Source organism: Maylandia zebra, linkage group LG13 (assembly GCF_041146795.1).
Source record: "Maylandia zebra isolate NMK-2024a linkage group LG13, Mzebra_GT3a, whole genome shotgun sequence".
In the NCBI taxonomy this organism is placed as follows: domain Eukaryota; kingdom Metazoa; phylum Chordata; class Actinopteri; order Cichliformes; family Cichlidae; genus Maylandia; species Maylandia zebra.
The window spans coordinates 11251501-11266959 of NC_135179.1; the positions used below are offsets into that span (position 1 = coordinate 11251501).

At 40.3% G+C, this 15459-nt stretch overlaps 1 protein-coding gene across 2 annotated transcripts in view; it reads right to left on the bottom strand.

Moving 5' to 3' along the window:
* Positions 1-15459, bottom strand: part of camkmt (calmodulin-lysine N-methyltransferase) — a 130426-nt gene that overhangs the window by 21231 nt on the left and 93736 nt on the right. For both annotated transcript variants that reach the window (XM_004570090.4, XM_004570089.4), the window contains exons 5-9: positions 13795-13855; positions 12435-12486; positions 9873-9936; positions 6082-6148; positions 3419-3493 (exon numbers count right to left, since the gene is read on the bottom strand). In XM_004570090.4, coding sequence (XP_004570147.3) covers positions 3419-3493; positions 6082-6148; positions 9873-9936; positions 12435-12486; positions 13795-13855 — 319 coding nt within the window. The remainder of the gene's footprint in view (positions 1-3418; positions 3494-6081; positions 6149-9872; positions 9937-12434; positions 12487-13794; positions 13856-15459) is intronic.

Here is a 15459-nt window from a genome sequence, read left to right on the forward strand (position 1 = left end):
CTAGGCCACGCATCATGAAAAGTTAATTATCCTTAAAATGCAGGTGCCCACAGCAGAAAATCACTTCTTTTTTGCAATTTTTCCATTTAGAGGTAAATGGCCATGAGTTCACTAATAAAATTGGGGGGGTTTTGGTGCCTAAGGTGTTTATGAAGTAACCTCAATAACCTTAAAAGCTGTTCTGATTGGCTCTGGCTCTGATTTCACATCTAATAATACCAACACAGAATATAAACACCTATGATTTAAAAATTACATTTTCACTGTATACTTTCACTTTAACAGCTGAATTACTGAAAATAACTGATAGATAAAATGAGTTTTTGTATTGTTAGGTAATCCATAAATAAATAGCAGAGGAGTTCCTGTTTTTCACTATTTACTGTAGAAATTTATAGACATCTTCTCTGAATTAGCAAAAATACAATTTGTTTATTATATTTGTTTCTTAAAGTTAAACCCAAAGAGCTGTTCTGCTTGGTTTCTATATTTACTACTGCATTGTTTCTTTATTGTTTCTTTAACAGAGAAAAACTGCAATGTATTGTTGAAACTGGACTTCTTTCGCTATAAAGACACCTCTGGGATTAAAAGTCTTTACAGTGAAAAAAAAGAGGGACACAGTTTATATTATATCATGTATCTTATGTTAGTTTCACTGGTGTGCTCTGCTAGAGAGACCATATTAGGCTGTATTGAATATGGCTGACTATGTAAGAGGAGTGTGCCACTTCTGGTTTAGATGATAAAGTTTCTGAGTTCTAAGTGGTAACAGATTCATTAAGTGAAAGCATTTAAATAACCTTTCTAAAGGTAGAATTTAGACAACACCCCCAGGATAATCAGGATTTCCAAATAAGTTTCTTCCCTTTTCCTCTCCTCTCATCTCTCCTGTCTTCTCAGCAGTGGTCCACCTGATATCAGCAGGAGTCATAATTAATGGAGTGGAAGTTGCATTGTTGACCTTTTCGCAGGTGATCATCACAATGACGTTCCCGTTAATTGACCAGCCATCACTCTTCAGCCACCACCACTGCAATTATCACACAATCGCTCACTTGCATACACTTGAGAAAAGAGGACGCTACACAAAAACATCTTGCAGCACATGCGCACACGTTTACAGACTCACAACTACAAGATAAATCTCTGCTGAGAGAAATGGTGAAAAGAACCTGTGATATCAAAACTTTACATGCAATTTACTCGGTTCTCACGTTGTATGCTTCTGTCCGTCATACACACACATGTGCGTATACACTAGTTCACTGTAAAATATCCTCTATTAGCGGACAGCTCTCTTTCTCTCTCTGGGTGTTATACCTGGCTATTACTCATAATGACTGTGACATTAAAATAATGATAACGCTGTTTGCTAATGCTGCACTTAGCGCACATGCACGTACTTGTGCAGACAGATACACACAGACTATGCACAAGATGAAGTAGGCAAAGTGATTTTGCTTCAACCAACAGAATGTCCATCTTTTCAGAGTATGTTTGTATGTGAATGTGTGTAAGTCAATGTGCAGGAGTGGTGGACGGTAAATGCCATTTATCCACCTGCAAAGGTTTTATAACGCCAGTGCCAGTGCTTGTGTACTGTTCCACAAACAGGACAGTTTTCAGAGTTGTGTTGGAAACCCTAAACGCTTTCAGGGTGACTGAAGAGGATAATAAAACTGGAGCCTTAAAAAGACTTTAAGCCCTTTGTTACAGTTCTAAACTTGGACACTAGGGAGGCATGTCATTCAAAACACGCCATTATATTCAGACAGTGTCAAAATCTCAGAATAAATCTTGTGATGATCACGGGTTCACAGACATGGATGCATTCACACATATATAGAAGTAAAATGAGGACTACCTGAAAATACCGACAAAATCTATTTTATCTTTGTGTGGCTGAACAACATGAAAAAAGTTGGAAAAAGAAAAGAAAACAAGAAAAGGACATCTTCTTCATTCAAGTGCTCTTTTTAGGGATAAGCACACCAACCCTCTGCATGTACTCCTTCACGACATCCATGAATTTTCACTGTAATCCTGCTCTTTTCTTTCTGCCTGGAAGCTCTATCTTTATCATCCTCTGTCTAATATATCCACTATGCTTTGTCTGAACAAATTTACCTCCTTTTGTTTTTTTGTTAATGCTACTGTCTCCCAACCATACATTCTGCACTCTGGGTTTGCATTGCCCCTATCAGACATAAGCTGAAATGTCAAACAGACAGTATTCTGAATGTTCATAATCACAGGATAGTATCATCAGCCTATGTCAGCAGTGCCCCGCCCCTTCTAAACAGCCCGCTGTATTTTCTTCTCTGGGCATCTTTTGGCTTCACTGAATTTTATTTAGGCCAAATTCTCTGTCAATTTTATAATCACCTTCCACACCGGTTGAAAGTTTTCTGGAACAACAAAGTTCAAAAGTCCTAAAGTTTCATCTTGAGGATCCATTTAACCACTAGAAGACGTTGGGTTGCCACTGCGACAGGTACAGCATACGTGTTATCTCCTGACAGATTCTACTTCATTGCCAACATACATTAAGTAGCGAAGTGTTTTAGCGGAAAGTTTCACAGCGACTCAAAGAAGCCTTGACACTCCAAATGACAGTTAGCTTTTTTTTTTAAATTCTTCTTGCGTATGTATGAACTGGTACACACAATGCTTTTCTACTCTGTTTGAGCACTCAGAGCACTGTCTTACTCATTCACCCATCCTCACACACATTAATTCAAACACTTGATTTTCTAGGCCACAATACTTTTAGCAAAAATTCACATATTCACACATACCAGTGGATGCGTTGGAGGCAAATCGGGTTGAAGTTTTTGACAACCTGAAAACAGAACCCTGCGGCCCAGTTTCCTCTAAGAACACCTGGATTACAGTATCTTACTGGGTTATTATGGAACACCAGCTTGAAGCAGAAAAAAAAGATGTGGTTCCCGATTTGTCTGAAGCTCTAGATTTCAGTGACCGATGGGCTAATTGTTATGTTTATGTTGCTCTATCTCTCCATTTCCATCTCCATTTCTGCTCCTCCCTCCATCCACCCTCAACTCTTTCTCTATCTTACCGAGTCTCCTTCCTTGTCAAGATGCAATTATTTGCAATTTGCCTAAGTCATCCATTTGCTGGGACACCAAGCAGAAAACGAGGCAATTTGGTGTAAAATGGAGGCAGGCGGGTGTCTGAGCATATGCATGTATGTGTGAATGTGAGTGTGTGGACAAGGCAGGGGAAGGTCCAGGCGCTGGTGGGGGGCCATGTAAAGACTGTCACACAGAAGTGAAAATTAATGTCATGAACGCACACACAGATCGTGTATATGTACTGGCTCTGTGTGTGTGTGTGTGTGTGTGTGTGTGTGTGTGTGTGTGTGTGTGTGTGTGTGTGTGTGTATACCTACCAGTCTGCACATATGATGAAATCAAAGTGACCCTCCAGTGCAGAAATATCCATCTCACAGTCCCACCTTACTACCCTGTAACACACACATAAAAGAGAGACTAAAGTTGAGTATCTGAAGGGAAGGTGACAGAAGACAACCAGTACTGATAAAACACTACACCAAGCAAAAGCCTCTTTTTTTTCCCTTTTTCTTCCCTCACTGCTCCCTTTAGAGCTTCTTGCTCTCTGACAGGTCTCTTACTGACCCCCACTGTTTTTCTGCTTCAGAGGAGACCTGGAGAAAGCATCAGGAAGGGAAGACATGTCACCTGTGAGGTAAAGAGAGGTGACTTCTGACATGACACTTGACATTTATACCATGTGAACACACACATGCACCCTTAAAGGCCACCTCTATAGAGGTTTCCAGTCAACATCCACACTCTCCTCTTTCTTGCTCGATAGATACGATGACTGACAAAGTGCAGTGACACCAAATGGTTTTCACCTTACACAACGTATGCTACTCAACCCTATTCACACTAGAAAAAAAACACTATACATTTGAAGATACATACGATTGGATGAGCTGTTGTTTGAAACGGGGAGAGCTTATACCCCCATGGCTCTATGCACTATGTAGTAATTTAATGTATTCATCTGCAGGTTCTCCTCAAAAAGTAATCATCACAGTTCGAAACTAGAACAACAGTACCTTAAGTGCTATACAATTGAGGGTTACTAATAAAAAGGTATCAGCTTCTAACCTGGAATAAAATGTCAGTAATTTTCATCCACAATTCTTGTGACATCTTTAGCTAAAATCACTGCCTGTAGTCAGTGTTCTGATGGTCAAGCCAGGAAGGTCATCCTGTTTCTTTGTGAACTTTGGTTTGTTGGGATTCAGGGATTGTGGCACCACAATCACCGGTCATTAATTATGTTGTCGTCTTGATTTAGCTGGACTCATACATCTGCAAGGGATTAAGATAGATATTTCACTGATAATTGCTTATCTAGTCCCAATTTGTATGTACTTTTTTAAATTAATTTTTGGTATTAATGAGGAACCTTGTCCAGTACTTTACATATTAATGTTGCCATACACATTAAACATGTTCTCAAATCAGATTTCAAGTGTAATGCCCCCCACTCCAGCCACTTCTGATATTTTGAAGAATTTGGACTAAAACTTCTCTAGGCTCCAGCTCAGTTTCAAGGCAAAACCAGTAGATGATGCCATTGGTTGATAGTGACAGATATTAACGTATATCTGTGTGTTTATGGCACTGATAGATTTTAATAATAATAATAATCTATATAGCGCTTTTCGGGGCCCTCAAAGCGCTTTACAATTCCACTATTCATTCACTCTCACATTCACACACTGGTGGAGGCAGCTACAGTTGTAGCCACAGCTGCCCTGGGGCAGACTGACAGAAGCGAGGCTGCCATATCGCGCCATCGGCCCCTCTGACCACCACCAGTAGGCAACGGGTGAAGTGTCTTGCCCAAGGACACAACGACCGAGACTGTCCAAGCCGGGGCTCAAACCGGCAACCTTCCGGTTACAAGACGAACTGCCAACTCTTGAGCCACGATTGCCCTAACATAAATATCACATTTTTCATGTTTTAATAGAGTAAAATTCTTGCTGTTTATGCAGGTTGAGGGTTCTGTGGTCTCTGGTTTGCCAGGTTTCCAGCCTCAGTCATCAGGCTGTGGTATCTGACTCTGCATTTCAATAATTACTTTCTCAATTACTGGCCACTGCTATGAGCCTAACTGCATTGATGTTTAAGTTTTTGTTGTCGGTTACCAGAGTTAGATATGCCATTTCTTTCATGCTCCAGTTTGCCTTTGAGATTGTATAAAGACTGTGCTGATACCGTGTACCGTTAGAGGAGCTCCGTTTTTCTCTCCATCTCTTCTTCCACACCATTTTCCCTTCCTCTTATTCACACTGTCAGGCAGATTGGGGGATTATTAATTAGGCATTATTAACACTCAGTAAACAAAACATTAGGCCCCGCTAGAAACACAATCTCGAATCACAGCAGGCGGTCCCAACACACGCGCACACATATGCGTGGATGTGCGCACACCATCACACGACATGCCCCTCCCCATCCATCCCCTTGTACAATCGCATCGTGCCCTTCGCCCTCTCTTGCAGCGCAGAGATGACAGCAGGCATAATCTGAAAAGAAAACAATCAAAGTAATGTAGCCTAATTATACGTTTACTTTTTCACTCCATCTTCCACTCATGTAAATATGCGCAGAAACGCGAGACAGCGAAAGAGAGAGAAGAGGTAGGGGACCAAAATCGTCAGTCAATGGAAAAAAAGCCTTTTTAAGGCAGGGACAACAATTAACTACGTTTTAGCCCGTCCTTGCATATGAGGTGTGAGTCTGTGTGTGTGTGCGCGCGCGTGTGCAATGGAAAGTTATCTCATTGGTTTCCGGATGAGAAACCCCTATCAAAGAGGGTCTTTTTCTTTGATGATCCCACAAGCGTGTGCATATATATATTTTGCACTTAAAGAACGGGTATTACAGTATGTAACTAACCATTTCATATAAACATTTTTTAAGTGGCATATTTATTGAAGATAAAATTCTGAGATTCACACAATAAAATGGCATTAAAGTGCCAAGGCAAGTAAAAAAATGGTCTTACCTGGAAGATACATATGTTGAGCCAAACTTTCCAGCTTGCCTGTTTTTCTCAACCAGCCCTCGAACATCTGGCGTGCCACAGTCAAGGATTGATGAAGCATACAAGATTCAATCTCTGGACATACAATTCAATAAAAAAACTAAAATAAATAAAAGAAAGATGCTAAGAGTAGATCAGAGAGAAAGGAAAAAGTCAAAGGGTGTGTGCTAAATCACTGCAATTAGGACATAAATACATATTGAAACATGAGCAGAACTGAAATATTTGTATCCATGAAATTAATTGTTCAAGATAGTGTACAGTGCAGTTTTTCGATAGAAATTTCTGGTGTAAAAACTTCTGTTGGATTTTATTTAATACTTTTATCAGAATATATTTTTTTAGAAATAGAAGTTTCAAGTCAGACTTCAATTCTATGTATTTTGCTTCCAAGGAGCCAAACCTTCTTGTAGTTTTGTGGTGGTCTTGAGTAGTAGTTCTCCAGGCTTTCTGAAGGTCCTTTATTTGTGTGTGTGACTTTGATTGTTAAGCCATTTTAACACTGACCTATGAATCATTCAAGCAAAAAAGGCACCTAACTCAAAGCATAAACCCATGTTGTGCCTACACATAATAGATAACTTAGCATAGAACCAACTTTAAGTTCTATCTTTAGGCTTGTCATTGGCTGGACAGAGTGGAAAAAATGCAGCAAACATACAAAGAAGAGCTTTGAATGTCCTACAAGAGACCTGGAGAACTTTTCCTAAAGACCAAAGAAATTAGAAAAGAGATTTTCTAAGAAAGTTGGAGGTGTGTTGAAGAATAAAAGTTGTCATACCAAATACTGACTTTTAAGTTCATTAGAACTTTATAAACTCTTTTTTTAAATGCAAACGTGGGAAGTCTGTTAAAAAATGCAAAATTCAAAGATTTAAACTACTGGTGACGATCCACTTAAAGATATTAAGGTTTTTGGAAATGTACAAAGCCAAAAGCCAAAGAGGTGCATCAGGAATGATAAACTCTAAGACCCTTTTTAGGTAAAACCACATATGGTAGGCATCTACATGGAGAAAGCTTCAGTGAGCAGAGATCATCTCCAGGGAAAGAGAGCCAGTCTACGGAAGCAGATCACAGCAGCCTCTAGCTAGATCAATGGGAAGGCTTTTAACCACAGATACAAAACTCACACTGTCCTTCTCATATGCATGCACACACACACGCACCAAGACACACAAAGGCTGGGTGATTGATGTCAAGTTGTCTATTAATACACTGGCTTGTGGAGTTGCAAAGCAATTCAATTAGGATTTCCTTGTCTTTAAAGCCTGCAAAGACTTGAGACAAATCCAATCGACAAAGACAGAGAGCACCGAGCGAGGAAGAGAGAGAAAGACAGAGAGAGAGCAGGGATGGATGAGAAGCTGATGCACGGATTGATAGCTGGAGAGTCAATTCAAAATCAAAGACCTCTCCTGGACACGGATTCACAATAATATGTAGGTTAGCATGAACACAAAACACACATACTGGACACCTGTGCATGAGTGTGCTATGCATAGGGATGAAAGGGCAAAGAGCAGAGCAGCTTACTGTAATCTCATCACCAGCACACCACAAGAGGAGAGGTCAGCACACACACACACACCAGTTGAAAGCACACGCACGCACGCACGCACGCACGCACGAACGCACACACACACACATAAAAAGGAAAAAGTTGAAGAGCGAGATTTGAGTATTATTGAACATTAAAGTGGAAGAATATTTGCTCCCATCACTAGAAGCAGACAAGCAGCAGCCAATGACATGCATCAATCATTCTTAATGGAACATTTCCATTGATTTTCAGCATGAGTATTCAAGGTCAGAGCAACAGAGGCTCTCCACTCTATAGTCGGTGTGTATTTGTGTATCTTTCTGCACTATAAATGAGGTCAACAACTTCTAAGAAAAAAATGAAAATCTATTCTCAAGATATATCTAAATGTCATCAGTTCACATTTCGTTCTTGCATATCTTCTCATCTATTTCACTGCATAAAACTGAACCCTATCACAATTCCTTATCGTTTTCTATTCTAACACTAGCGGCACAATAATGCCATGTGAGATAAACAGTAGCCATTAGCACAAGGCTAAGACCAACAGCTTCCTTTACAAGAGGAAATACCACACAGTGCCTGCGGTATGTGAATGGGCCAATTTGGCTGAGCCCAGAACAAATTATCTCTTTCAGTGTATGTTCGATCCATTCTCGGTATGATTTCACTTACAATTCTCTCTATGTGTTTGTTCTGTGAAACAAAGCTGCCGGTCAATGGTGCATTGTTTGTGTGCCCAAGTGTGTGTATGTGTGTGTGTGCGTGTGCGTGTGCTTTACAGGCTCCAAAATGTTATTGTTTGGTCTTATTGTGATCACTAACGGAGCATTGTAGCTGGCTGGGACAGAGATATTGTAAGCAGAGCTAAATATGGCCATATCGGTCAATGGGGAAGAAATGTGTATTTATATTTCCTGCTTTTGTGAAACAACTGCAGCGAGTCAGAGCTTCTTTTTGTCTGTGTAGTTGCTCGGCGAATAAATCAAGATCTGAGAGGATGGGAGAAAAATGACAGGAATGATGAAAGGAGATGGAAGAAAAGAGGCAAAACAAGGGGCTACAAAGGAGATTAGACAGGGAGAAGTGTAAATATAGAATAGAAAAGAAGAGCAAGACGGTTTGCAAACTGACAGAGTTGATCAATAACCCACTCAGTGAACAAATGTTGCCAAAAAACTCACCTAAAGATTTGTCCAAAAACTTAATTATAGGCCTAAATCTTAACCAAACACACACACGCACACAAAAAAAACATTTTTAACAAACCTTGATTGTTCTTGCTTCTAAAATGCTCATCAAGCCCTAACCCTAGCCTTAGCATTAGATGAAGTCTTAAACAAATTCTGACAGGATGGCAATTACTGTGCTCTTAACTTGGTATTGTAGGCAGTTAGGATTGGTAGATGCCATTTTGAGCAGTAGTGCTGGGTATTTGTCACTGTGGGTGCCCCATCTGCTGTGTTTGCCTAAAGATAAAAGAGGTAGATGGCTATTCTTCCACACTACAATCCAATCTTTGATTTCAAGGCTGGAACATGAAGGATATGACACGCTCGCTCGAAAAAGTCACTTCGTAGCTATAGCAGTGCCAGTGAAAAAGTCTTGATCACACAGCATGGAAGAAAATAAAATACTAGAATATTTCATTAGCATTAATGACAGCTTAGATTGCAGCATGCTAATTAGAATGTTTTCAGCTTTTAATTGTCAGTAACAACTGGTGCAGTGGTTTAAGCAGAAACTTTGTGATTAGGATATCTGTATTTAATTGACTACAGTTATGTAATTGGCGTATATATACACGTAGCTGCTAGTTTAGTAGGTGCACCAATCATTGTGGAAGCTGTTTTAGAATTGTTGACTATACTGCCTTAAATACAGAAGCATTTCTGTTTTGCTTACAGAATTTTTCAATCTGTGGATTTGTTTTTTTAATTACACAATTGTCAAATTGTCCGAGAATTGATGTTTTAAATATATGAAAGTCTCCCATATCATGTAATCTACAGCATATCATGTAGATTTATCACATTACATCAATAAATGGGAATGGGAAGGGAAACTGTGTACTTAAAACCCATCAGGAAAATAAAAAAAGAATTCACAGAAGTATGATTGCAGATAAATAAATATGAGGTAGACGAACGAGGCCGAGATGAAGAGATAGATGTTAAGAGAAGGCGAGGGGAGGACGATGTAAGGATACTCTGAATGGACTTCTCATTCCCATCTGATAGCAGGACTTCCGTCACGTCAGCACAAATGGCAACCTGAGAAACAGAGAGATAGGGAAGAGACAGAGAAATGAAACAACATGGAACAAAAGAACAAAACCAAAAGCACTCTTAGATGTCGCAAACATCTGAACACACAGACACACAATAATGACATAACCATATCTACAAAGCTTCACTCTTGCAGCCCAGCCCTCCCCGCCCTTTCTCTCCATTGCTCCCTCTCCTCGCTGCCATTTCACTCTCTATCTTCACCCCATTTTTATGTCTGCATTATTTTAATCATTCAATCAAATCAGTCAATACTTTTATCATTGTGGCTAGCGGTGGGGGCTGCTATCTTGCTATCACTCTGTTCAGTAATTGCATTGTGACAGGGGATGATGGCAAGCGCAGAGCCTTTTCATTTGACGCTGGGTGTTTATCAGGCCGAGCCATCACTCCGTTTGCCGCTGTCACTCTGCACTCGGCTCGCCAGGCCTGCCTGATGCCCTTCATATAACTTTGCAGTGTAGACTGCGAGAGGCGAAGAGAAAAGAGATGGAGGGAGACGAGAGAATGAAAAGAAAGCTTTTGCGCTGCGCTGCGTCGCGTCGCGTGTCTCTGCGTGAGGGAGATATAGATAGTGAGGTGTGTGCTTTACTATAACCTCATCTTTCACATTCTCTTTTCATTGCAAATGCTTTTATTATATCGGTGGGTGTGTGTCAGGCTGTCTATTTCTGTTAAGGAGTGTGTATGTGCATATACACACAGGTGAGTGTAACTGCAAGTAGTTATTGTGGTGGTATGCATATAAATCCTAAGATTGAAATGGCAAAAAGAAGCTGTATGATGTAGTAGACCAAAGATTTTCTGAAACAGAACACACGATACATGTTGACCCTGAAGGTTGTGTGAGAGGGTCACAGCGTGCTGTGTGTCCCACCATCTGCTCAGACAGAGGATGGCACCTCAGGCTCAACTAGTGCATTGAACTGAAAGACGGAACCCAACCTGACAGTTCATGAGCAGCATCCTACCACCCGCTGTCACCACCGTACCACACATGAACGGTATGTACTGCTTTTGGAGGAATATATTTTGCCATCCAGTGTGCTGAACATGTGAAGTGAAGGTATCCTGTAGCATAATAACAAGGATCTTCATCTAAACAAAGGCTGTTACCCACCAATTAACCTGACATCCAGTCAAAAATCTTGCACATTTTAACAGTAAAAAAAAAGAGTTTACTTTGTTTTATGTACTAAATGAAGTGCATCTAATTAGTAAAATACAGTATTCATACGTTTTTCTCATAAACCAAATATGTAAACCTGTCCAATGAAAGCGCAACCTAATGCAGAGTCTAGGATTATAAGATGTACGTTTCTCCTGTTGTATATGTAAACATATTGTTGCTTTTGGCATTTTTGGCATTTTAATCTAGAGCAAAATAATTATAAAGAAAGTAAACTGAAAACAAAGGAGGGGGAAAAAAATCAGTGCTCACATGGACAACATGTGGTGAATGTGGTGTCAGTGACGGATGAAAGAGGGACGAGGAGAAGGAGAGGTGTGAAGGAAGGATTCCATCTCAAGCCACCAATGTCAAAACATGGTGTATTGACTGGCAAGAGATAAAACCCAGCTTTCAAACACACACACACACGCACACATAGAATGGCACCTAACAGATCGATGGGACGCTGACGCCTGCTATGTGGAGAAGCCCTTAAGGCCCTTGCTAATAAACCCTATGGCTGACAGACTGCAGCACACCTGCAGTGTGTGTGTGTGTGTGTGTGAGTGTTTGTAAATACCTGAGTTGCAGTTGGAATGAATATTTTTGCTGACATGCAAAATGAAATTGTATATATCATGCTGAAATTATCCAGTTATCATAATGTTTTCACAACATTCACATCGTCTTTGTCAAATTCATAAACTTCACAATTCTCCATGTAACATAAACTATGTTAGTTGAGCTACATAAATGCATTTTCAGTTGCAGTGGGTTTATTTTTTTTAAATAAATATGTAAGATTTGGGATTTCTTTTTTTAGGGTGCTGGGCAAACTGCATCAGTCTAGCATGTTTTCGACTGTGGGAGAAACCCTGAACGAGCACAGGAAGGACATGCAAACTTCACATGAAATGCAAAATACCTCTATAGTCTGGTACTGAATAACATTTTGAATGAAATTTATAAATTTTTCTAACTGCTGAGTCCTCCTAAATGACAGTGTGGACATACTGTGGAGATGTTCAGGCAGTTGGGCGCTAAACATAAGCAGAAGCTGTTTTATTAACTCTGAACAGTAGTGCTTAACTTAATTAACATCATCTAAGTAGAGAGTTTGTATGCATATACCTGTAAAGGTACACACAGATATACAAACACAGACAGATGCCCACAAGCAGTAAATGATAGTGTCTGAATAGGTATGGATACTCCGTGCACATGCTGTGTGTGTATTGATCGGTGAGGGTTGGTTTCATTAGGCAAGCCAAGCTATTTCTCTCACAGAAATATCTGTGTGTATCTCACTTACCATGAGCCCACCAAGGCAAGTCATACCTCCTCCTAACTCACACACTGCACCCCTGAGAGACAGATGAAAAAAGAGAGAGACGAGTTGGAGTGAGATTCACTTTGCTGAGCCAAACCAGCAGTTTAGTACTAAAACACACACTTGAGTTCATACTGTACAGTAGATGCACACAGATGTAGATACACACTCGCGCACACACGCATACTATCATACAAACACTAGAACACACACACACGGGAAACACAGCAGGGTAAGAAATATCAATTCAACCATCAACCTGAAAGCTGAATATTGAACACTGAGAAGCACAAGCTCAATCAGCGGGAAATCTGAGGAATACACACACACACATCCACACCAGACACCCAGAGTCCTGTAGCTCGGATGCTCACTCAACCCCTCTTTCCATCCTCTTCCTCCTTTCATCTCCCTTCCCCTCCATCTCAACCACTGTCCTCTTTCATCCCTCCCTGCCTCGCTTGCTGACCTTCACTTCGCTGCTCTGATCAATACCCCTCTCTTCCTTGCCTCCCGCCTCTTGAATGTTAAAACAGGAAATCAAAGGGTGACGTTCCACCTTGAGTGGAAATCAAAAGTGCCTGGGTGCTTTTCAGCCCTGTGCCACAGGGCAGGCCGATGCTCAGCAGACAAGAGCAGGGGAAAGAGCAGCACAGAACAACAGATTTGCACAGAAAGGTCCAAACATTTACTGCAGGTGTAAGTCTGATTTACATTTGAGTGACTTTCAGAAAGCCCGTGTTTCAGACTGATTTTCTGCCAATTAAATTTATGAACTTGTAAAACTCTGCACTGTTAAAAGGTCAATTAAAATATTACTTAAATCTCAAAGTAGAACAACAGAATTATTCTGGTGTATTAAATGTGTTACCCTTCCCACTTCTACTTTACTTTCCTCCACCTTCCTGGAAGTGATTTGTAATTTCAATTTTCTCCTTAATTTTACTGAAGAGTAGACACATTTTAAAGTCAGATTTCTATTATTTCTCTATTGTAGCTTAACAATCTGTCAGTGCAAAAAAGAAAGTATTGCTTTCCAAAATGTTTCAGAGAAAGAATGATGGTGCTCTTTTTGTTTCATTATCATAAAACAGCTTCCTGTCATAAGTGGGGTATTCATGTAGAAAAATATGGTTGAAAGTAGGGAGTTATATATGCTGCAGAAGATCTTTCTGAATACCTCACTTCTTTACAATAAAATAAAAATGAACGTTTAAGTTGTAAATATTTTACTGATGTCATACTACAGAACTTATAACTGCTGTTAGCTTTTGTGCATTTGGGGAAACAGGTGAGTTGTTTGTCGATGAAGTGAGTAGATCTAAAGAGAGGAAAAACTCACTTGAACATGTGACGTTTCTGCAGACAGTAATGCGCCATCACCTCTTCAGATGGCCACACACCTATATCAGAGAGAGACCAAGACAGAGCATGTTATTTACAACGCCTGACTGGTGTTACATGTTACAAACGTCTATCTTGCATATCTACAGTGATAAAACGCTTTGATATCTTTACCAAAACATTAAAAGAAATGAATATTGATACATAAAACCCAAAAAAAACAATGAGTGTTCAGTGAAACATAATTGGATGCATTGTTTTTTTTCTCCAGTCTCTGTTCATTTGCTTCTCTTGTGCTTTCCACCTTGCCTGTGATCCAAGGCTTCTCTGTCTGTTTGTCTGTCTCCACGTCTGTCCTATCCTAAATCCTTGCCACACACTCTCTCTCATTGGGCACTGTGTATGCAAGTGTGTGTGCCTGAATGTGCGCGTATGTGTATGTGACAGGGGGTCCAGTGGGTGATAATCACAGCGTGCAGGCCTGTCTGGCTTATCACCTACTGTCAGCCCTTCTTCTTCTGCCGTGCATGTAACGCACACTAAAACGTGCACACTTGCATCCTCTGTACCATTCCCCCTCTCTCTCAGCATACACATATATACCCGGTGACAAATCAAATACACACATCTTGGCAGTAGAAGAAGTAAACATTCATTTGAATAAAACTTCAGCTTTTTGCTTCTGGCTTTGAACAAGAAGGTTCGCCTTGGTGCTGTCTGTGTGTATTTGTGGGCACATGTGAATTTGTGTGTATGAGCATGTGCTTGTGTGTTTGCGTGCGCAGATTTGTATGAGGAAGTTGTTTAAAATAGAGAATGAGGGGATATAGAATGAGTTTCAGAAAGCAAGCAAGCGAGGGATACAGAGATAGAAAATGAGCGAGGTAACGAGAGAAAACTGGGGAGGGGAGGAACGGAGGAGGAGGAGAGAGAAAAGGTGGTAGTCGATATAATAAGCGGCTTACAGGCGGTCTCTGTTCACCTCATGGGGTAGACATCACTGCTCTCTCGCTCTCCCTCTCTATGGCTACCTCTCTCACCCGCTCTCGCTCTAACTCTCTCTCTTTCCTCTCGCTCCGGTCTGCCAAGATTAGCTCAAGCAAGCAGGATTTAATAATGCCTATTGATAAAATGTCCAAATATTCCTTTCCCCCATTAAAAAAAGGGAAAAAAACACGCTTTCTACATCTCTCTCACACACACACACACACACACACACACACATAAAAATACAATGACAGCCAGAGTAGCTACACTTCTAGAAAGTGTCAAGACATTCAAGGCTGACATACGGTGACATTTTAAATTTCATCTGTTACTCCCCTTTACTCAGGAGCTGGCCACACAGTATGGAAAACTTTATGCTGTCAGGCAACACGCTGGTCAGTGGCACAAAGGTAGAGCAATGTTGGAGCTCGTCATGCAAGTAACTGTTATGTGACATTTTCTTATTATTAATCTAGTTTTACTCTTAAAAGTTAAAATTGTGTTAGCCATCATTAATTTAGATAACAAATAATTTACTCAAGAAGCTGAGTAGGTTTACTCAAACAGCAGTGGAAGAAAAATGTATGATAAAATTTTCAGTTCAGTTCAATTCTATTTTACTTATATAGCATCAAATCACAACAACAGTCACCTCAAGGGTCTATATAGGGTTTGC